At 45.7% G+C, this 22,198-nt stretch overlaps 1 protein-coding gene across 3 annotated transcripts in view; it reads left to right on the top strand.

Moving 5' to 3' along the window:
• The window catches only part of Fam81a (family with sequence similarity 81 member A), a 51,527-nt gene extending 33,616 nt beyond the window's left edge, over positions 1-17,911 (top strand). For all 3 annotated transcript variants that reach the window (XM_028865847.2, XM_028865844.2, XM_028865854.2), the window contains exons 5-9: positions 4,741-4,870; positions 6,173-6,279; positions 9,831-9,966; positions 11,940-12,135; positions 15,563-17,911. In XM_028865847.2, the coding sequence (XP_028721680.1) occupies positions 4,741-4,870; positions 6,173-6,279; positions 9,831-9,966; positions 11,940-12,135; positions 15,563-15,687 (694 nt within the window). In that variant the 3' untranslated portion in view covers positions 15,688-17,911. The remainder of the gene's footprint in view (positions 1-4,740; positions 4,871-6,172; positions 6,280-9,830; positions 9,967-11,939; positions 12,136-15,562) is intronic.
• Positions 17,912-22,198: the final 4,287 nt, after the last annotated feature.

Raw genomic sequence — 22,198 nt, forward strand, 5'->3', positions numbered from 1 at the left:
CAGCTGTCAGTTAAAGATCCGTTACCGGTTGGAGGAGGGTTGGGAGGACCGAATGAGGGTCACAGTGACCACTCCACCGTGTCTCTTTGCTATTGTTCTTTTTGTTTGTCTTTATTTATTTAATGTGCACATGTGTGCCCGAGTGTATATATGCACCACATGCATGCAAGGGCCTGTGGATGTGAGGAGAAGGTGTCGGAGCCTCTGGAACTGCAGTTACAGGAGGTTGTGAGCCACTGTGTGAATGCCGGGGACCAAACCCTGGTCCTCTGCAAGAGCAGTGAATGCAATAACCGCCGAGCCACCTCTCCATTTTCTTTATTTGCAACTGAACTGGAGTCTTGTTCTGTAGCCCCAGCCGGCTTTGCATCACGTTGTCCTGCCTCAGTCTCCTCAGTCTCCTGAGTGCTGGGATTACAGGTGTGTCCCACCATGCCTGGCCCGTCTGTCATTCGCTGTTCTCAGCAGGAGGAACCCCACTCTAGTCTCCTCAGTCTGACTCTTGGTGGTGGACACCTCCTGATCTCCTCACCTCTCCCTACACTTGTCTTGCACCTTCAGCCATGCCCCACCTTTGTTCATCTCCAAAGAAGTCAATTCTCCTGCCGCCGGGCCTTGGCATGTGTCCTTCTCCCAGAGTACCTTTCTACTTCCTCTTCTAGCTCCTGGTCCACCTTTGACGGGTAGTTTGAATGTCTTGTCCTCCCAGGGTCTTTCCTGACACCCCCACTCTGCAGAGTACCCCCTCTACTTAACGCTCCATCCAGTCCCTCTGTTGTCTTCCTGACTGTCTTAGAGCGAGGCTCTCTGTCTGTCATTCACTTCTGGAGTCAAGTGCCCAGAGCCTGTTGAAAATGCACGTTTGGATGAATGACTGAGCTACAATCATTGCCGGGGAAGGACTGAAAACTTGAAAACAAGACTGAGTCCTTGTTTGTGGAGTCTGGTTTTTAAAAGACCCCCAAACTCAGAAAACAGCCTGGGCTTGGAAGGACTTGAGAGCCACAAGGTAGAGCAGGGACTCAAGGAGACAGCGGGAGATTTTCTCGGCCACTATATTTGTTAGAGGTCTTTCTCTAGAGGAACAGAACGAACAGTGTGTGTGTGTGTGTGTGTGTGTGTGTGTGTGTGTGTGTGTGTGTGATGACTAGATTGGTATAGGCTGACATTCAGATAACGGTCCTCTCCATGCAGGAGGGACTGAGCATCTGGTAGTCACTTAGCCTGAGAGGCTGTGTGCCTCAGTATTCCCACCCTGGTGCTGAAGGCCTGGAGGGGTCCCGGAGAGCCGCTGGTCCCGGGTCCCTGTTGGAAACCTGAGGAGCCTGAATGTGATGTCAGTGGGGAAGGCAGCGGCAGCAGCGGCAGCAGCAGCAGCAAGAGGGCAGATGACCTCGCCAGTGAGACACAGAGGCAGGGAGGGGAAATGCACCGTGTATCGGGGCTGCCTCAGGGAGGTGCTGCCCACGTTTGGGGGGGTCTTCTCACTTCTAACTGCCTGATTGGGTAAACCTCTCACAGGTGTGCTCAGTGGCTGGCTCCAGTCAAGATGATAACCAAAAGTAACCAGCACACCACTGTGGGTGCAGGTGGAGATTGAGGGTGCGTGTGTGTAGCTGGGACGGGGGGTGAGGGGGTGGGGGGGGAGCATGCTACAAATGGCGCCTCCCGGCACCTCAGTCAACAGTGCAAAAACTGCTGTGTCATCTTTATGACTTTGTATCTAGACACAGCAGTCTCTTGAAATACCTTCAGGGATCTTCCATTCTGCCTCAGTGTCTCTTCGCCTTCTCCATCCGACTTGTTCCTCCCCGTTAACAAACACCTTGATTCCAGACCCGCCCGGAGTGTTTGTTAGAGGCACCGGATATTTGGGGTTTGTTTGGTGGCTATCTGTCTTTCTCTTGGAAAGCTAATGAGACTGTTGAGATGAATTCATGTGAGATTAAAAAAAAAAAAAAAAACCAAAAAACCTCTTTGGCAAGATTTCGGTTTGCGTGCATCGATTACATAATTGTGTTGAAGAAGTCTAGCTTTTAAAGTGATATTACTAAATTACTAGGCTGGCATATAATCTCCTGTTTGAATATGTAGTTTTTTATGAATCTATTAGGAATGCAGTTAACAGAAAACAGGTCCTCGTTCCTCACTTGTAGAACTAGCTTTGAAGGCAAGGGACATTCATCCCCCTCAGCAGAGTGAACCTCACATAGGATGTGGCCAGAGATTTTTCCATTGCTTCCTGAAGAAAGTCTCACTTTTAGCTCCCCAGTTCTTCCTGGGATGTTGGGTTCTATGTTTGGCACATTGCCTGCATTTCCCCAAAACTCAGTGGCCACATCCTCTTTCTTCTCTTCACAGGGTGTGGGGTGTGCCTGGAGGCAGAGTGAGGGAGGGGACATGTCCATATGCCAAGGCGTAAGCTCCCAACACCCGGGAACTGGGAATTAGTGAGATAACACTGGGACCTTCACAAACGGCACTATGGACCTGAGAGTACTCCCTCTCTCCTCTCCCTCCTTCTCCCTCTCTCCCTCCTTCTCTCCCTTTCTCTGTCTCTCTATTGTTCTTTATTTTATGATATTTTATTTTATGTTTTTTTATATTTATGTTAATTTTGACATACATAATTTTCTGATATATAATTTTCAGATAAGTTTATTTGTATTTATTGTATTATATATAATTTACATATAAGTGACAGTGGGGTGGAGTGGCTGGAGAGATGGCTTAGCACTTCAGAGTGGATGCTGCTCTTCCAAAGGACCCCCAGGTTCGTGTCCCAGGATCCATGTCAGGTGGTTCACAACTGCCTGAAACTCCAGCTCCAGGGGACCTGACACCTTCTTCAAAGTCTGCAGGAACTGCACTCACATGGGCACACACACACACACACACACACACACACACACACACACACAATTTAAAAATAAAACTTTAGAGCATGCACTTGGGTAGGTTTTGGTATATTCACTGTTCATCCAATCACAATTAATCCTAGACCATTAGAACAGTTCGTTCATTGGCAGTCACTCCCCTATCCTCCCTCCAGCCCTGTCCATTCTTTCCATCTCTAGGATTTGCCCCCTGGATGTTTCCTGTAAGTGGAGAACACACAGTTCTTTAAGACCAGCTTCTTCCAGTTTGCGCAGTGTCTTCAGGGCTCATCTGTGTAAAGTGTGTCGGCATACCATTGCTCTCTATGGCTAAGAGACACCACATTTTGTTTCTTTATAAATTGGGTGGATATGCTGTCTCAGCTTTTTGTCTACTACAAATAATATGCTGATAATATTTGTTTATGAGGCCTTGTATGTTTACATTTTTTAAAAGATTTATTTTATGTGTATGAGTGTTTTTTGCTTGCATACATGTATGTGTACCATGTGTGTGCAATGCCCATGGAGACCAGAAAAGGGTGGCAGGTCCCCGGGAGCTGGTGTTAAAAGTGGTTGTGCACAGCCCCATGTGGGTGCTGTGACCCGAACTCCAAGTGTTCTGGCCACTGAGGCAGCCTTTTGTACATTGTGTGTGTGTGTGTGTGTGTGTGTGTGTGTGTGTGTGTGTATGCTTAGTTATTTTTCAACATCATTGGTCAAAAGTCTATTCTGTCCCTCACCAGGTTGTCTTGGCACCAAACTTGAAAATCATTTGGGGGTAGGGACACTTAAGTTCCTTCCTCCTCTCTTCCCCTCCCCCTCCCCACTTCTCTCACTCTAACACTGTGTGTGCACCAGAGGTTAAGCTCAGGCGTTACTCTCTGGAGCCATCCACTATTCTAAAAAGTGTGTGTGTGTGTGTGTGTGTGTGTGTGAGAGAGAGAGAGAGAGAGAGAGAGAGAGAGAGAGAGAGAGAGAGAGAGAGGACACCATGGCGGAGTCAGCTCTCTCCTTCCACTGTGTGGGTTCTGAAGACTGAACTTGGATCCTCAGACTTGCACAGTCAGCATTTTACCCACTGAAGCATCCTGCTGGCCCCAAACTTAGTGTGTGTGCACAAGTGCATTTTGGGTACAGAGACATGCATGCACCATGGTGCAGTGTGGAAGTCAGAGGAGAGCTATTGGGAATTGGTTCTCTCCTCCACCTTGCGGGATCCAGGGACTGAACTCAGGCCCTTGGGCCTGGACACACATACCTCTAGCCTCTGAGCCATCTCAACCAGCTGAGCCACTTTCAAACAAAACAAGAGGGTAACTTGCTGGCCTTGAGCTTACCAAGCAGGCTGGACTGGCAGCCAGTGAGCCCGCGAGGTCTACCTGTCTCTGCCTCCCTGTACTGTGTGTACAAGTGCACACTGTCTCACCTGGCTTAAAAATATTTTTTTTAATTATTTTTAATTATGTGTAGTTGTGCATGTGAGTTCAGGTACCTGTTGAGGCCTGAGTATTGGATCCCCTGGAACTGGAGTTATAGGCTGTGGTGAGCTGCCTGATGTGGATGCTGGGGACTGAACTCGGGTCTTCGGCAAGAGCAGTACATGCTCTTAGCCACAGAGCCATCTCTCCAGCACCACACCTGTTTTTTTTTTTTTTTTTTGTTTTTTGTTTGTTTGTTTTTACACGCATTCTGAGGATCAGACTGTTCCTCCTGCCTTACGGCCTGAGCCTTCTCCACAAACCAGTTGCTCGGTTTCTGAGGAGGCCTTGCATCGCACGATGCATTCTGTAGTATGAAATCGCAAGGCAGCGGTTTGACATGCTGTTAAACTGGAACGGTTGTGTGTTGTCTCCCCGGGTAGGTGTGACGCCAGCATAGCCAGACTCTCTGCAGAGCACAAGACGACCTTCGAGGGGCTCCAGCACTTGAACAAGGAACAGCAAGCGGCCAAGCTGATCCTGGAAACAAAAATCAAAGATGCAGAAGGACAGGTATGGTCCGGACAGACACCTTAGAGGCGGGGAGTTTGTTCTCAGCCTAGAGGGGCCAGCCTTAGTGGGTTTATGCAAATCCTCACCTCTTCCTGTCTTCCTTCCCCATCTTGCTGGAGTGGGCCTCCGTGAATCTGGCAGCCAGATCGATCATAGAGCATTTTTGGAACAGTGCCAATTTGAAGATTCTTTCCCCTTATTCATAAAATAATCCATATACCCCAGAAATTCTAAATTATGTCCCCTCAAACTACCTCTTGCCCAGGTGAGTGACCCAGTGTGGCTTTGCAAGTTGTTTTTCCCAGTGTCTGATTCTTTACTGACTGCATTGCATGTGCTGACTCATCACTTGGTCTGTGTGAGGGACCCAATCAGGCCAAAGCTAGAGAGGAAGCAAGTAAGCTGGCCAAGGAATCTTGGGGTGTTTCACCTTGAAATTCATCATTTATTTCACAAAGCGAAACTCAGCATTTCACCAGTTTGGGGTGTGTGTGTGTGTGTGTGTGTGTGTGTGTGTGTGTGTGTGTGTGTACATGAGTGCAGGTGCTCCCAGAGGCCAGAGGACTTGGATTCCCCCTGGATCTGGATTACAGGGTGGCTGTAAAGTAAGAAACGGGTCCTGGGGATTGAACTCTGAGGAATATGTGCTCTTAACTACCTACTGAGCCATCTCTCCAGCCCCTCCTTCAGATTTTTATTGTTTGCTTGGTTTTTGTTATTCACAGGCTTTATATATTTATTTTATGTATGAGTGCTCTGTCTGCATGTACGGCTTTATGTCAGAAAAGGACATCAGGGTCTACTAGAGATGGTTGTGAGCCACCATGTGGTCGCTGGGAATTGAACTCAGGACCTCTGGAAGAGCAGCCAGTGCTCTTAACCAGTAAGTCATCTCTCCAGCCCTAAAAAAATGTTTTTCAAAAGCTGGACACTGTGGTAATATCAAGAACTGTGTAGTGGAGACAGGTGACCCCTGGAACTTATTGGGCAGCCATGCTAGCCAATAGGTGAGCTCCATATTCAGTGAGGGACCCTGCCTCAAAAAATAAAGTGGAGAATGATTGAGAGGGACACTCATGTTGACCTCTGGCTTCCATAGATACCTGTGTGCACATGCACCTGCGCACGCGCGCGCGCACACACACACACATAAACAGAGGTGGAAAGAGAAGGAGAACTCCTAAATGGACTTAGTAAAGTGATTCTCAATGCCACTGGCCAGCAGAGAGCATATGCCATGCTTTCTGAAATGGCCCCTGAAGACATGATGTGAGATCTTTATAATCCAATCTTCTTTTCCAGATTTCTCAGCTTTTGAGCAGAGTAGACCTGTCCATTTCAGAGCAGAGCACCAAACTGAAGATGTCCCACAGAGACAGCAACCACCAGCTTCAGCTCCTGGACACTAAGTAAGTCATCAGGTTGTAAAGGGTTTTCTCGAGTTCCTTTCCGAGTTCACAGAATTCACATTTTCTCCCTCTTGCTTTTATTTTAAAACATAATGTCTAAACTTTGTCTGTTTTAAAGATTTATTTTTGTTTTTATTTTTGTCTGTGTGGATATGTGCACATGAGTGCAGTACCTACAGGGGCCAGAAGAGAGCATTGGATCCCCTGGAGCTGGAGTTGCAGGTGGTTGTGAGCAGCCAGATGTGGGTGCTGGGAACTGAATTCTCATCCTCTGGAAGAACAGCAGGTGCTCTTAACTGATGAGCCATCTCTTCTGCCCACCTCCTGGTTTCTATTTATCACACAGAGTAAAAACAATAATGAAAGCTAAAAGAAAAGGTTTCCATGTGGCACATTGTCATTTTTTCTTCATAATTATTGCTTCTAGCAGTTGAATGAATGATGGTCCATCTCTTCATTCAATGTGCATTTGGTTTATTTGTTATATTTTGATGTGTATATGTGGTGTGTGTGTGTGTGTGTGTGTGTGTTTGGTGTGTGTGTATGTGCAGGGGTAGGTGGAATGGGTGCATGAGTGTGTGGAGGTGAGGGTCAACATTGGGCATCCTCCTCTGTCCCGCTCCACCTTGTTTTTTTGAGGCAGGGTCTCTCACTGGTTCTTCTAGATTAACTGGCTAGTGAGACTCTTTTTCCATCTCCCCAGTGCTAGGACTGTAGGTGCAAGCCATCATGTCTAGCTTTTCACATGGATCCCGGGCATCCAAACTCTGGTCCTCATGTCTGTGTAGCAAATACTTTACCCACCGACTCAACTCCCCTGACCCTAGTATGTATTTGTTAAGCACTTGTCTAGAGGACATAAGAAAAACAAAACAAAACAGACCTTGTTCTTAATCATGTAGAGTCTATAGTTTAGGGAGCTGGTGGCCAGGTTTCAGATTAAGGACTTAAACAGGGTGCTCTGTATCATTTATTATTAATGGTGCTTCAGGGAATAGGTATGTGATTATGTTAAGTTAAATAATGGTTCCCCCAAATTCTCCATGTGAATATGTTTGTTAACTTTTAGGGAAAGGAACTTGGCAGGTTTGTATTGTATGATATTTTGTTTGTGTTCAGGCAAATAAAGCGTGCCAGGAGATCAGAGGGCAGAGCTAGCCACTAGTTAACCATGGAAGCCAGGCATTGGTGGCTCACACTTTTGATCTCAGCACTTGGGAGGCTCACACCTTTAATCTCAGCGCCAGGGAGGTGGAGACAGAAATATACGGTGGGTGGAGACGGGATCTTGGGCCCATTCAGTCTGAGGATTTTTAGAGACGGGACCACCCATTTGATTTCATAGAGGTAAGAGGTCTCTAAGTGGCTGCTGCTTTGCTTCTCTGATCTCTAGGCAAGCTTTATTTGTCAGCACACAAACAAAATACCATGCAACAGGTGTGACTAAGCATCTTCACCTGGAATGTAGTTCAGGAGTAAAGTGCTTGCCTAGCATGAGTGAGGCCATAGGTTAGGGGGAAAAATGCCTTTAAAAAGAAAATCTGTGAAAAAGAAAAAAAAATCTGTGTGTGCACACACATGTACATACCATGGTATAGGTGTCGAAGTCAGACTGTAACCTTGGGTGTTAGTTCTCACCTCTTTTGTTTGAGTTTTTTGTTTTGTTTGTGGTTGTTCATTGATATGTACTCCAGGCTAGATGACCTGGGAGCTTCTAGGGTTTCCTGTCTCTGTTTCCTATCTTGTCATAGGAGTGCTGGAATTATAGGCCATCTCTTTCTTTACATGGGTTCTGGGGATCAGGCCCTTATGCTTGCACAGCAAGGGCTTTATCCACTGAACCTACTCCCTGGCCCCCCAAAGAAGGTTTTAAAATGGGTGGGTCATTTCAGCAAGCCAGACATCACTACTAGAGTCCTGAGAGGAAGGCACTGGTAAAGAATAGCAGGTCCCGGCAATGCTAACTTCTGGGGAAGTGTGACTGGGCTGCACACTTGGGTCTTCTAAGTCCTGGTGGTGGCCAGTGTCTTATCTGTACAGATAGCTATATTAGTTCAGCTACAGGATGGCTCAGTGTTCTGTGGTCAGTGTTCCAGGACAGACAGGGCATCTCTGGCCACCCAGTGTGGAGCCTCTACAGCTCCAGGCCTTGATCTTCCTCAGCTGCTACAGAGGGAAAATCCAGGGTGACAGTTCTGTTTTGAAGGATGCGACCAGAGCCATGTACTTCTCTCCTTTGTGCATTGTGTCACGTGACTTACTGGTACACTGCACTGTAACTGCTACTTTTTTTCATTGCTGAGACCTCACAAAAAGCGCCTAAGTAATGAGGATGACAGTTTGGCTCACAGTTTGAGGGGATACCATCCACCATGGTGATGAACATGTGGTAGCAGGAACATGAAGTGCCTAGTCTCATTGCATCCATAGTCAGAGGCCAAAAAGATGAATACTGATGCTCAGTATACTTCCTCCTTCCCCTCTTTTTTTTTCAATATATGACCCCAGTCCATTAGAATGGTGTTTTACACATTCAGAGTGGATCTTCCCTCTTCACGAAATCCCTCTGGAAACACCCTCACATACAAGGTATGCCTCCTAGATGATTCCAAATCCAGTCAAGATGATACAGAAGATTAACCATCACATTCACCTAGCTGCAAGGGAAGCTAGTAAATGTGATTTCTGGCTAGGCAGCCATGTATCCCAGTGACATGTGAAGACTCCTTATATAAAGAAAACAAAAAGTAGACATTTCAGGACAATTAGTGACTTTAATGAGTGTTCTTATTATTATTTAAATCACATAGCTACATCTATTACACATCTACATATATCTTCATATAGTCTATGCTTTCATTACATGTTAATACAAATAAGAAGAAAGTGATTAAGGGAAGTGGCATGCATTGATAGTTATTTTAAAGATTCTGGAAAGTATGAAATGTTGTAGGGGTACTTTCCATTTTCTGTTTGATTTTTTTTTTTTGAGACAAAATCTCAAGTTACCCAGGCCATATCACTATGACCTTTAACTCCTGGTCCTCCTGGCTATACCTTCCAAGTGCTGGGATTTCGGGTATGTTCCATTATGCCTAGATTATTTCCTACTGGTTTAAATTAGGCTGTGTCTGTATGGGGAAAGAGCAATAGAAAACGTGAGAGGGAGAAAGCAAGCCAGCCTCTAGTCCTGGGAGATACAAGGAGGGAGGGTGCAGGTAAGGAGAGGATTCCGAAAAAAGAGGTGAAGGATGGGATGTCCTCTGAGCAAGGAGGACCGTGGACCCTTAGAACTGCAAAGGTTTCTAGCCCCTGGCATCTCTGTGTTACTGTGTCACCTCTGTGCCCGAGCTGCCAGCTCCTATGGGTAGGAGCATCACCAGGTGAGTTCCTGTGGTGCTTCCATCCTCCACCAGCTTCATGTTGCATGTGGTCCTCAGAGAAGGTAAGCATGCCATTCTCATTGAATAGACATTGTTTAATGCCCCTTAAAACTGCCTTGCATTCAACTTGTCTACATGCCTTTCCTTTCCTTTCTTTTGTTGTTGTAGATTTAAAGGTACAGTAGAGGAGCTGAGCAACCAGATTTTATCTGCACGGAGCTGGCTGCAACAAGAACAAGAACGGATAGAGAAAGAGCTTTTACAGAAAATCGACCACCTTTCCTTGATTGTGAAGGAAAACAGTGTAGGTATTGATGTTTTTCAATAATAGATACTCAGTGGCGGCCTGCCACGTCTCACCAGGACCTAAGGACTTGGCGCTCGTTAATCTGGCACCACCCACAGCTGTCCAGGCATTCCTGCCTTTGAATCATTTCCGTGTTCCTTTCCCTTCACCCCTCTCTCTCCATGCTTCTTCCTCTCCCATTTCCCCAGTTCTTGCTCTTCCTTCCTTTGTTCTGGGGATCAAACCCAGGTTCTCATACCTGCTACCTTAGTTTCTTTTCCTGTTGCTATGAGAAAATCCTCTGCTGAAAGTAACTTAAGGGAGAAGGAGTTTATTCTGGTTCACAGGTCAAGGGTACACTTTGTGGTGGTGAGGGGGTCAATGTTGCATCCACTACAGGAAGCAGAGAGGGGTGAATACAGGCCACTGCTCAGCTCTCTTCCCACTCACACAATTCAGGGTCCAGCCATGGAATGGGGCCACCCACAGTGGTCGGGTCTTTCCACCTCCAGCAAACCAAAATAGCCCCCGACAGGCACACCCCAGAGACTCCTGGTTGGTTCTAGATTCTGTAACATTGACAACTAACACTAGCCATGATATCTGCTAATCTTGAACCTTAACACCCAGCCGTGCCCCCCCCATTCCCCGTTCTTCATATTGTTCATAAAGACAGGGAGGGTTTTGATTTAGGTTCGTTAACAAAGGACAAACTGAACATTTCAGTTAATGGTTTTTAAGTCACGACTTTAATGAACCCAGTTGTCTATCACACATTTCTAAATAAAGCTATCAGTCACAGAATTGATCTTGTTTTTCTGCTTTTACTTTTTGCTTTCACGTATTGAGTGACTCTCTGTCCCTCCAGGCCACTCTGACTGTAATAACAGTGTGCCTTCGTTCTCCCAGGGAGACCGAGCAGAATCCATTTCTTTCGCCATCTACTTCTGCTTCCACCACCACCCCTCTCTCAAAGAGCTAAGGCTTGCAGAACTGCCAAAAAACATCTTCCAAAAGTCGTGCATTTATCACATTTAAAACCAGCAGGTTTGGGAGCTGGTGCGAGGCAGGCAAATTATGCTGGGTTTTCTTTTCTCGCCCAGCTTCCTCCCGTGGGGTTTAGACTGAGCAGAAGTGGCTGGTGCGGTTTGTTCGTCCGACTGCTCGCTCCAGGTGCTGAGCCTCGTTGAGTTGTGGGCTCTGCATCAAGGCCGTCACAGGAGTGGTGTCCTGTCCCACCTGGTGAGGGCTTGGTGTCCCTAAAGCCTCTGGATGCAGACTTTCACTAAACACAGGGATAGTGGACTGCAAAGACAAGGAAACACTCAGGATTTCCATTCTTTCCCTTGACTCTTCCTCCTACTTTTCTCAGACCTACTAGTGTTGTGCCTTGACACATCCTGGCACATTTGTGGAGTTCGGAGTGTGTGGTTTACAGCTTGATTTTCACATTGGCTTAAGCTAATGAACTCCGGGATAATGGTGGATTCACTAAGATGCCAACTTACTTTTCTCTCATGTAAAACAAATACAGGTGTGCATTTTTTCAGGAGAAACTTGAGGTGAGGGGTTGTCAGTCTTCAGTGACCCAGAATCCTTTTAGGTTAGCTTTCTGCCAGGCTCAGAGAGTGGCCCTGGTCCCCTCCATTCAGGGTGGCTGAAAGAGCTCCAGCCATCCACTGAAAGGCAGAAACAGAAGGGAAAGGGAAGAATTAAGGATTCAGCAAGTGTTCTTTAACTTTTTCTGGAAGCAGTCACATGCACCGGTCTTACACCCCCTTGGCTAGATCATATGGCCACAGCAAACTCAAGAGGCAGAAGAAAGTGTGCATTTTTACTCTGGGTGACCTTGGAGAATGGTTGCAGGCTGTATAACAAGGAGCCGCCGTGGTTCTGGTCCCTGCAGATGGTTAAGTGCTCCGGCCGGTGTGAGGCAAGGCGCATGCTCCTTTGTGGTGATAACCAAGTGTAATTCTTATTATGGACCTCAGGGAGCCTGTGAAAGAGACATGGAGAAAAAGCTCAGCCAGATGTCGGCCAGGCTGGACAAAATCGAAGAGAGTCAGAAGAAGAACGTGGAAGGGCAGAGAACAAAGCCGGAGGAGGAGAAGGTGCACGGGCGGATCAGCAAACTGGAGTTACAGATGAACGAGGATATGAAGGAAATGAAAGCGGAGGTTAATGCCGGTATGCCAGCCCTGCATGCAGCTCGTGCGCACGCAGCTCATGCGGCGTAGTTATCTGAAACGCTAGTCACTGAGATTTCCCCTGAAACTGAGACTGAGCTGGCTAGGAAAACAAAAAAACAACAACAGCAAAAAAACCCCAGCAATATATTTACCATAGTGCTGCTGGGACTTGAACTCAGCACCTCCCAGTTGCTACACTGCATTCCCTCCACCAGTGAGCTACACTCCCAGGCCTGAATTACTAGTTCAGTTGCAGGTCTCTGAAGCATCTCCATGATACACAGGCAAGCAAAATGCTTAACCTGCGGAGGGTGGACATTTTCTTTAGTGCCACCCGCTGATTTCTTCCTGTTCATGGCCGGGGTCAATGTGCCTTTGAGGGATTTTTGAGGGCTACCTCTGCCCTGCTGACCTTATGCACATGGCACATGAGTGTGGAGTGTGGAGTCGGTTCTCTCCCACCTTTAAACATTGTTTTCCTAATCAAAATTTCTTTTAAAAGATCCATTTTATTCTCTCTCTCTCTCTCTCTCTCTCTCTCTCTCTCTCTCTCTCTCTTTCTCTCGCTCGCTCTGTGTGTGTGTGTGTGTGTGTGTGTGTGTCTACGTGCCCATGAAGGTCAGAAGGGGTGTGTTAGCTCTCTAGGAGAGGAGCAACAGGCATTTGTGAGCCACCTGATGTGGGTGTGGGGATCTGAACTCCAGTCCTCCAATAGAGCAGTAAAGTGCTCTTAACCACTGTCCTAGTCAGGGTTTCTGTTGCTGTGATGAAACACCAGGACCAAAACAACCTGAGGAGAAAAGGGTTGCTTTGGCTTACTCTTCCACAGTCCTGGTCATCACTGAATGAAGTCAGGACAGGAACCGAAGCAGGGCAGGAACCTGGAGGCAGGAACTGTGACAGAGGCTGTAGAGGAGGGCTGTTTACTTGCTTCTCATGGCTTCCTTAGCCTGCTTTCTTATAGAACCCTGGACCACCAGCCCAGGGGTGGCACCACCTGTAGTGGGCTGGGCCCTCCCCCATCAATCACTAATTAAGGAAATGCTTGCCTACAGCCAAATGATAGGGAGGTGTTTTCTCAGTTAAGGACCCCTCCTCTCTGATGACTCTAGCTTGTGTCAAGTTGGCACAAAACTAGCCAGCACAGCCACTCACACATCTCTTTGGCCCTCAAACGTGCTTTAAATAAAAAAAAAAGTTTATTTGTATATTTAAAGCTTATGTTTTGATATCTGTAACAAAACAGCTATTGTGTTCACATAAATTAAGCTACCCATCATCTCACATGGGGGGATATATGTGTGTTGTGTGTGCTATATATGTGTGTGTGTGTATATATATATATTTGTGAATGTGTATTGTATATGTGTGTGTATGTATATGTGTATGGTGTGTGTGTATGTATGTGTGCATATGTATGTGTATGGTGTGTGTGTGTATACATGGTATGTGTGTATGTGTATGGTGTATATGTGTGCATATATATGTGTGTTTGTGTGTACCTTGAGTCAACACTTTCATCAAAAACCCCAAAGACAATATATTGAATTTTCCTCACAATGTGTATTAGATCTCTAGACTTGTTCGTTTTATGTATTTTGCTGTTTTTACCCTTTGATCTGAGTCTCCTTACTCCCCTGTCTGCCCACATCATGCCCCTGGTATCTGCCATTTTATTCTGTGTTTATGTGTTTAATTTTTTTCCTTTTGAATCATTATATGAATGTAGCCAGGGTTAGAGAGATGGTTCAGCAGTTACATAGTGACCCCATCTCAAAAAAAAGGAAAAGAAAAAGGAAAAAAAAAGGCAGGCTGAGTGTGGTGGCATACGCCTTTAATCCCAGCACAGGCAGAAACAGAGGCAGCCTGGTCTACAAAGAGAGTTCCAGGACAGTCTTGGAAACACACACACAAAAGGGAGGGTTGGGCACCCTAGTGAGGGGGCACCCGAGTGAGGATCTCTTTACTAAGTGGTGGTTTTCCTTCTCAGTGTGTGTCCAGTTGGGGCACTGGGATTAAAGGTGTGTGTGCTTCCCAGTACTGGGATTAAAGGTGTGTGCCACCACGGCTTGGCTGTTTCTAGTGTGACCTTGAACTCACAGAGATCTAGACGGATCTCTGCCACCCGAGTGATAGGATTAAGGGTGTGTGCCACCACTGCCTGACCTCTACGTCTGATCTAGCGGCTGGCTCTGTCCTCTGATCCTCAGGCAAGTTTATTAGGGTACACAATATATCACCACAGTCCTGTGTATCTGGATCAGTTCCTCTATGATGCTGTTTTGTTTCTGAGATGAAGTCTAGCTGGGAAGTGGTGTCGCATGACTTTAATCCCAACATTCAGGAGGCTGAGGCAAGTAGATCTCTGTGAGTTTGAGGCCAGCCTTGTCTACAGAGGGAGTTCCAGGACAGCCAAGGCTGTTACATAGAGAAACCCTGTCTCAAAAAAAAAAAAAGGAAGGGAGAGAGGGAGAGAAGGAGAGAGGGAGGGAGGGAGGGAGGGAGGGAGGGAGAGAGAGAGAGAGAGAGAGAGAGAGAGAGAGAGAGAGAGAGAGAGAGAGAGAGAAAGAAAGAAAGAAAGAAAGAAAGAAAGAAAGAAAGAAAGAAAGAAAGAAAGAAAGGAGTCTAGCTATGTAGAACAGGCTGGCTTCAAACTCTTAGTCTTGCCTTAGTCTTCCAAGTACTGAAATGCAGGCATATGCCACCATGCCTGGCTGAGCCCAGCATTTTTCTCAGCGAAATCTGTCTCCTATCGGGGGTCCATGTTTAGAGTGACAGGCCCAAAGTGACCTCTTGGAGCACAGCAGTGTAGATGCCAGGTCCTGCATTGAGGACTGGAGCCTCAGAAAAGCCTTCATTCATAACCCCAGAGATGATTGGAAACAAAACTCCAGTCTCTCAGGAGACCCTGGGGACACTGGAGCCAAAGCTCAGCCCCGGAATGGACCTTTGGGGGCCACTGGGTCGGAAGACTTCACTGTAGAGTTCTGTCTGGTCCCTTAGGAGCTGGAGGCCTAAGTGCCTGGTGCTCTCTTGACCCACAGAGGCGCCTGGACCTAGTCTTTTTAGACGACAGGGCAGTGTTTTGCAGAAAGCTCCTCAGTTGGGGGTTGATGGCTTCCTTATGATATGACCTGGAACAGAGATGCCGCAGGAGAGATGGACGCCCTGCTCTGGTACATGATGCGATTTCTCAGTGATAGTGGCGTGAGCTGGGATCACTTGGCTAAAAGCAGCATCTGCCCCATGTCTTGACTGCAGTAGTCCCCTTGGTAACTCAAAAGCAGTTTTCGTGGAGGCCCCCATCCAGGGTTGACCCCTGGAGTGTCAACATTTGTGGGAGACAACCGTTACTGTAGCTGTAGAACCGGGCAGGGCACTGCTTGTAAACTGTTAACTCCTGTGACGTTTGCCTCTTCCTCAAGGGTTTACAGCCATCTACGAAAGCATAGGATCCCTCAGGCAAGTGCTGGAGGCCAAGATGAAGCTGGACAGGGACCAGCTACAGAAGCAGATCCAGCAGATGCAGAAGCCAGAAACTTCCATGTGAAGAGGGCCGGGACAAGGACATGACAGGAGATGGCCTGTGGGGCTAAGAGCCAGACACCTCTGCAGCCGGACGACGGCTGCGTTCTGGATCCCATCCAGGGTGTGCATGTGCCAAGAAACGTGTTCTCATGGGTCTAAACGTTTACCTTCGGTATTGAAACACCCTTGATTTAAAAATCTTAAATACAATTTTTACAACTTTATTTCCCTAGCTAAGTGCAGTTGAGCCCTTGGATTTTGAAAGGCTTTTATGAATGAAAAGAATTTATTTTCAATGCTTGATGCTCTAGCCAAGATGACTTTGACTATTTTGGGAAAAAAAAAAAAAAGCTGCCATGGTGATTTTTTTTAAATTAAGAAATGAATGAATTGTTCCAGGTATGTACTGCTCCTCACTCTATATGAAGAGAATGTCCTGGTAGATTAGAGTTCAGCTTTTAGTCCACATCTGGATTGTATTACTGTTGTCTATGCATTTTTTTTAAAACGTTATTTTCTTGTAAACCACCTGTCTTTTGTAGAGAGAAGAGATTTAACACTGGGGGAAAAACCTTGCCATTTATATAATGAGAATAGTTTTTTAAAATTGATAACTGCCATATAGATTACAAATTAAGTGGAAACTTACGACATTTATCTAGATCCCACAAGGCACAATATTTATATCCTCCTAGAGGTACCGGATTTTAATATTTAAAGCTATTTTTGGAACCATTTGCAGCCGGTGTAGCCAATAGCCATATATTTAATAATGAGATGGTGGCTAAGCAGTCTGTTTATTGCACAGTTAATTGTTCATCAATTGTAATGAATGTGAGAATTTTTCAGACTTTACAATTTACCTTAATGTTCCCCAAATAGACACTAAGTGCTAGGGTTTATAGACATTTGTTGTAACTGTATATTTGTGCCTTGGTTTTTTATCACGTCACCGTACTGTCCCTTGTTTAAAAAAAAATTACCAACAAAACAGAAAGTGTGGTAAACACATCAGGGTTGTGATGAAAGACTGGGATCCTGTGTACTTTTTAATTGTCCTAACAGTTTTATCGCTGTCTTGACGGGCCTCATTCGGCATCATTCATGGAGTAGCACACACACTTTTGTATGGATAGAGTCAAACGGATGTGACATTTATCATACCATGATATGATGCTACCGTATCATACCAGATGTGTGCCAGCGCCTTGTAGATGTTTTGTTTTCAGTCCCCGTGTTTGAGTTGTTGAAGACTTGAGCCCATGCTGTTTGCTCCCCTGTGAGTGTGTCATAGCTGACAGAAGACACTCGTGTTAAAGTGTGAGGGCACCCCGAGGGACAGAGAGAGAGAGCAGGAGCATTTAAAAGTTCCCAGAACAATACCTTGTCGTTTCCTCTCCTCTCTCGTTTGCAAGGACTCAGGAAAATAAAACTCATTTTCTATTTCTAGAATAAATCACAATGAGATTCTAACTGGCTCTTACTGTTGACCCTTGTAAGGTATGCTGCTAAAGTTCCTAATATTTCATTCACTCTTGGTAGCTGGACAACTTTTATTTTCATTTGGACTCATGAGAGGTTATGTGATGAATGCGTATCCATGCATTTCTTCATTTCCCCGCAAATCTTTTCATCTCTAGATAGGAAGATCTTTCCACCTAGGAGAAGTCACTGGTGTTCAGAAAGCGTCCTTCCCCCTCTTGTGCTAGGCTAACCATGTTTCTTGGAGTGATTAAGCACAAGCCTCGGGATGGGGCCATGCCCCCTCCCGGTCTCTCTCCTCTGGGGGCTCTAAGGGAGGAGGATGAGCACAGATGACACCTGGGAAGAGGGGGACAGCGGACAGCAGCCGACTCTGGTGATGTGGGGTGGTGTCAGCAGGTGATACAGCTGCTGGTGGAATTGCCTAGGTGCTCAAGATGTTGCCTAAAACCCTGCCAAGGAACTGGGGCAGGGCCTCTCCACCCTGGCTGCTTGGGGTCATTCGGGGAGTTTAAGGAGCTGCTGATGCTGAACAACCTCCAGACCAATTACATCAGAGCATCTGGGAGGCAGTCACCAGCATCAGTGTGTGTCACACCCCTAACTCCGCCCCCAACCCCAGTGTTTCCCTGTGCAGCTGGGAGGCCATCCATCCAGCGAAGTCAGTGGAGTACTCTTCTCGCCAAAGTTTAAAGGAGAATCAGCTATCCTGTCTTTTCCTTTACCAGAGATTTGCAATAAAAAGAATAAAATTTCCAAATATATGTGGTATGGGTCTCTTAAATGGGAAGAGTTTTGTAGTGTGGGGTGAAAACTTTGGCAGGTCAGCCGCCTCAGGAAAGGTGCCATTTGCTTTCTTGAGAAATCTGATGCTGGAGTCCCAGGAGGCCTTACAGGGCCATTGCAGACTGCATCACCCACGGGGAACCAGGGTCTCAGGTCCCTGCTGCCCCTGGAGTCACACCTTCGAGCAGTTCCTGGCTGTGTGCCACAGACCTGTGCTGAGACTTTGAAAAAATATTTTTTAACCCCATGTATGTGTGTGTGTGCATGCGTGCGTGCATGTGTGTACATGAGCATTGGCCCTAGGATGTCAGAAGAGGGCACCGGATCATTTGGAGCTGGAGTTACCGATGGTTGTGAGCCGCCGGACATGGGTGCTGGGAACTGAACTCGTGTTCTCCGGAAGAGCAACAGGTGATCTTAGCTGCTCTGCCGTCTCCCCAGCTCCTGTGCCCGGATTCTTGTGTGTGCTCACTCATCTGTTTCATGGTATCTAGTTACGTGCTATTTGTCCCCCATTTTACAGAGAAAATTGAGTCACAAAAAAATGAAGCAGCAATGTTCCAAATCCTACAGCTCATAAGCAGGGGGAGCCCGGATTCTGGTAGGCACCTGGATTATATATCCTGGCTTCCTCATCTGACAAGCCATCACTTACAGCCTGACTGACCATCCTGTCTCTTTACCTTTGTTTTTAAAGACAGTCTTATGTAGCCCGGGTTGAACTCACTCTGTAGCTGAGAACTTCTGATCCTCCTGCTTCTACCTCTGAAGGGCTGGGATTAGAAAGTCGAGCCACCATGCCCAGACTTACCTTATTTCTTAATTATATTTTTTATTTATTGTTTGTGTGGGTATATACAAGTACATGTGTGTATCTGTGCGTGGGTGTGATGGTACACATGTAGAGGTCAGAGAAAATCTGTGGGAGTCTGTTCTCTCCTTCCACTATGTGTGTTTTGTGTACACGGATGACGTGACCACTCCATGGTATGGTGAAGGGGAAGGTTTTCATTGTAGACAGCCAGAGGCATCTGGAAGAATCCAGGGCAGAGAGAGAAAGAAGTAGAATGAACATGGCCAGCAGACTGGACCTGGCTGGGGCTAACTGTGAGAGAGGGGAGAGTAGCAGGGGATAGAGAATAGAGAGGAGAGAGAGAGAGAGAGAGAGAGAGAGAGAGAGAGAGAGAGAGAGAGAGAGAGAGAGAATATAGAATAGAAGCTGGAGGGAGGTAGCAGAGAAGGCGAGAAGAGCTAGGATGTAGTATGAACTTTGAAAGGTATAACAGGTACTTATGATACTGAAGGAGTCTGGAAGCGAGCATGAGCTTTGATATGCTACTAAGCACCATGGGTAGCAGCCATATGTCTCTTACACCAGAGATGAGGAAATGACTCCTTTTGGTAGAGACGAAGAGGCTTCACAAGTTCCTGAGGAATGCTAGCTTTTATTTAACTGTCAGAAATCCACCTATAGTCCAGGTTGAGTCCATTTCTGGATATTTGGACTGCCATTTGGAGTTTGGAATTAAAGTTTGCTTTGGACCTGACAGTTTTGGGGCTCAAACTCAGATCAGGGAGTTTTGCTGTAAGACCTTTACCTGCTGAGGTATCTCACTGGCCCTAAATTCACTAACTTCTGTGTATCAATAATTAAGTCATTAAAAAGGAAGTCAAGCTGGGTGGTGGAAATGCCTTTAATCCCAGCACTCAGGAGGTAGAGGCAGGAGGATCTACAGAGTGAGTTCCAGGACTGCCAGGGCTACACAGAGAAACCCTGTCTTAAACAAAACAAAACAAAAACAAAAGTCAGGAAGACATTCTCATTTGTAACAATCTCAAAGTAACAGTAACAGCAGACCAACCCAAAACCTAGGAATAAACCTAATCAAGATGTTAAAGACCTCTACACTTTAATTATAGAACACTGAAAAAAAAAAAAAAGAAAGTACTAGAAGGTATAAAGACCTCTCTTATTCATGGATTGGCAGAATTAAAATTGTGAAAGAAGTCATATTACAAAACAACTTATTGATCCAATGCAATTTCCATCAAAATTCCCATGTCATTCTTCACAGAAATAGAAAAATGATTATAAAATCCACATGGAAGTACAAATGACCCCGAACTGCAAAGGCAACCTTGACCGACCTGTAAGAGCAATGCTGTGCTAAAACCCCAGGACCATAAACAATGCAGGGAGGAAAGGGTTTACTTCAGCTTACAGCTCTCAGGTCATTCACGCTCCATTGCTAAGGGAAGTCGAGATAGGAACTGGAGCAGAGACCACCATGCACTGCTTACGGGCTTGCTTCCTGTATTTGACTCACCCTGCTTTCTTACCAACCCGGGACTGCCAGAGGTGGCCCATTCACAGTGAGCTGGACCCTCCCATGTCAATCATTAATCAAGAAGATGCTACAAAGACTTGCTCACAGGACAGTCTGAGGAAGGCAATTCTTCAGTTGAGATTCTCTCTTCCCATATGACTCTGGTTTGTGTCAAGTTGTGAGAAACTAACCACCAGGAAGGAGATGTTTGCTACTAAGTCTAATAACATGGGACCCATGGACTGGGAAGGGTGAACCTGTCCTCTGACTTGGGCAATTGCATGCGTGACCGCCAACAAATAAAAATCATTATTTAAATTATGATAATTATATCTATATCATTATTATATCTATATAATATTAATTATAATGATCAATTATTTAATGTCAGGTGCATGCTTTTAATCCCAGCACTCAGGAGGCAGAGGAGGGTGGATCTCTGAGTTTGAAATTTCAGGCCCAGGCGGAGTTACCTGGTGAGACCTTGTCTAAAAAATAATAAAAAACAAACAGACATAATTGACATATAATATTGTGTCAAGTTAAAAAGCTGCCCAACAAAGGAATCAATTATACTGGAGGGAGCCTGAAGAATAAGAAAGAATTCCTGTCAACTATTCATCTGATAGGAAATTAGTATTTAGAATATAAAGAACTAAAAAAATTTAAATGCCCAAAGAACGAATAACCCAATCAATCAAAAAATTCAATAGAATTTTCAAAAGAAGTACAAATAAATGGTTGCTAAAGTCATGAAAAATGTTCATAGCCACAATTAGCCACCAGAGAAATGCAAATCAAAAGTACATTGAGATTCCATATTACCCCATGCAGAATAGCTGTTCTTAGGAAAACAGACAAAAGGTGGAAAACAATGGCTCAGTGGTGAAGAGTACTTACCCGCTCTTCCAGAGGACCCAAGTTCAATTCCCAGCACCCTTATAAAAAACCTCATAACTATCTGTAACTCCAGTTCCAGGGGATCTGACACCTCTGCCCTCTGGGCACCTGCACTCATGTGTGCACACATGTGCATGTATGTGTGTGTGCATGTGCATGCATGTGCACACATGATTTAAAAAATAATAAAAATAAATTTTAAAAATAGAAGCCAAGCAATAGGCCAGGCATGGCACCACAGGCAGAATGGAATGTTCGAGTCTGGCTTGTGCTACACAGTGAAATTATCTCAAAAGACAAAATACCATGGTCAAACACGAGCAAGAAGAGGGTAAAAAGGAACCCTTGTGGGTGGAGAGATGGCTCACAGTTCAGAGCACTGGCTGTTCTTGCAGAGGACCCAGATTTAATTCCCAGCATCCATATGGTGGTAACTCCAGTCCCAGAGGATCCAATGCCATCTTCTGGCCTCTGTGGGCACTGCACACAGATGCTACACAGGGATGTAAAATATCTATACACACAAAAATAACAAATGTTCATAAGTCATTTTAAAGGAACATATACTGTTATAGGAATGTGAACTAGCTCACCCACTCTGGAAATCAATATAAAAGTTAATAACTTCCATATGATCCAGCCATCCTACTTCGGGAAGCAGTCAAAGTCCACACAAAACAGGAGTGCCTGTACTTCCGTGTTTATGACGGCACTGTGCACACCAGTGAGTCATGGGATCAGCCTAGGTGCCCACCAATGTGTAAATGAAGGGAGGAAGGGGGCATAATCCCCAACCACGATGGAGAGCGGAGCTACACCATTTGCAGAGAGATGACCACGTTCATCGCTCTAAGTCAGACTCAGAAAGGCAAATATCACCTATTTTCTCTTTATACATAAAATGTAGAATTTTGTTTCAAAAGCACTAAAGTAGAAGGGAGACTATCTGGGGTGAGTGGGAATTAGAGAGGTCAATGAGCGGTGAATATAACCGAGTACATTCTATATATGTATGAAAATCTCGTGATACATATTGGT

This window comes from Peromyscus leucopus, chromosome 7, assembly GCF_004664715.2.
Source record: "Peromyscus leucopus breed LL Stock chromosome 7, UCI_PerLeu_2.1, whole genome shotgun sequence".
Classification (NCBI taxonomy): domain Eukaryota; kingdom Metazoa; phylum Chordata; class Mammalia; order Rodentia; family Cricetidae; genus Peromyscus; species Peromyscus leucopus.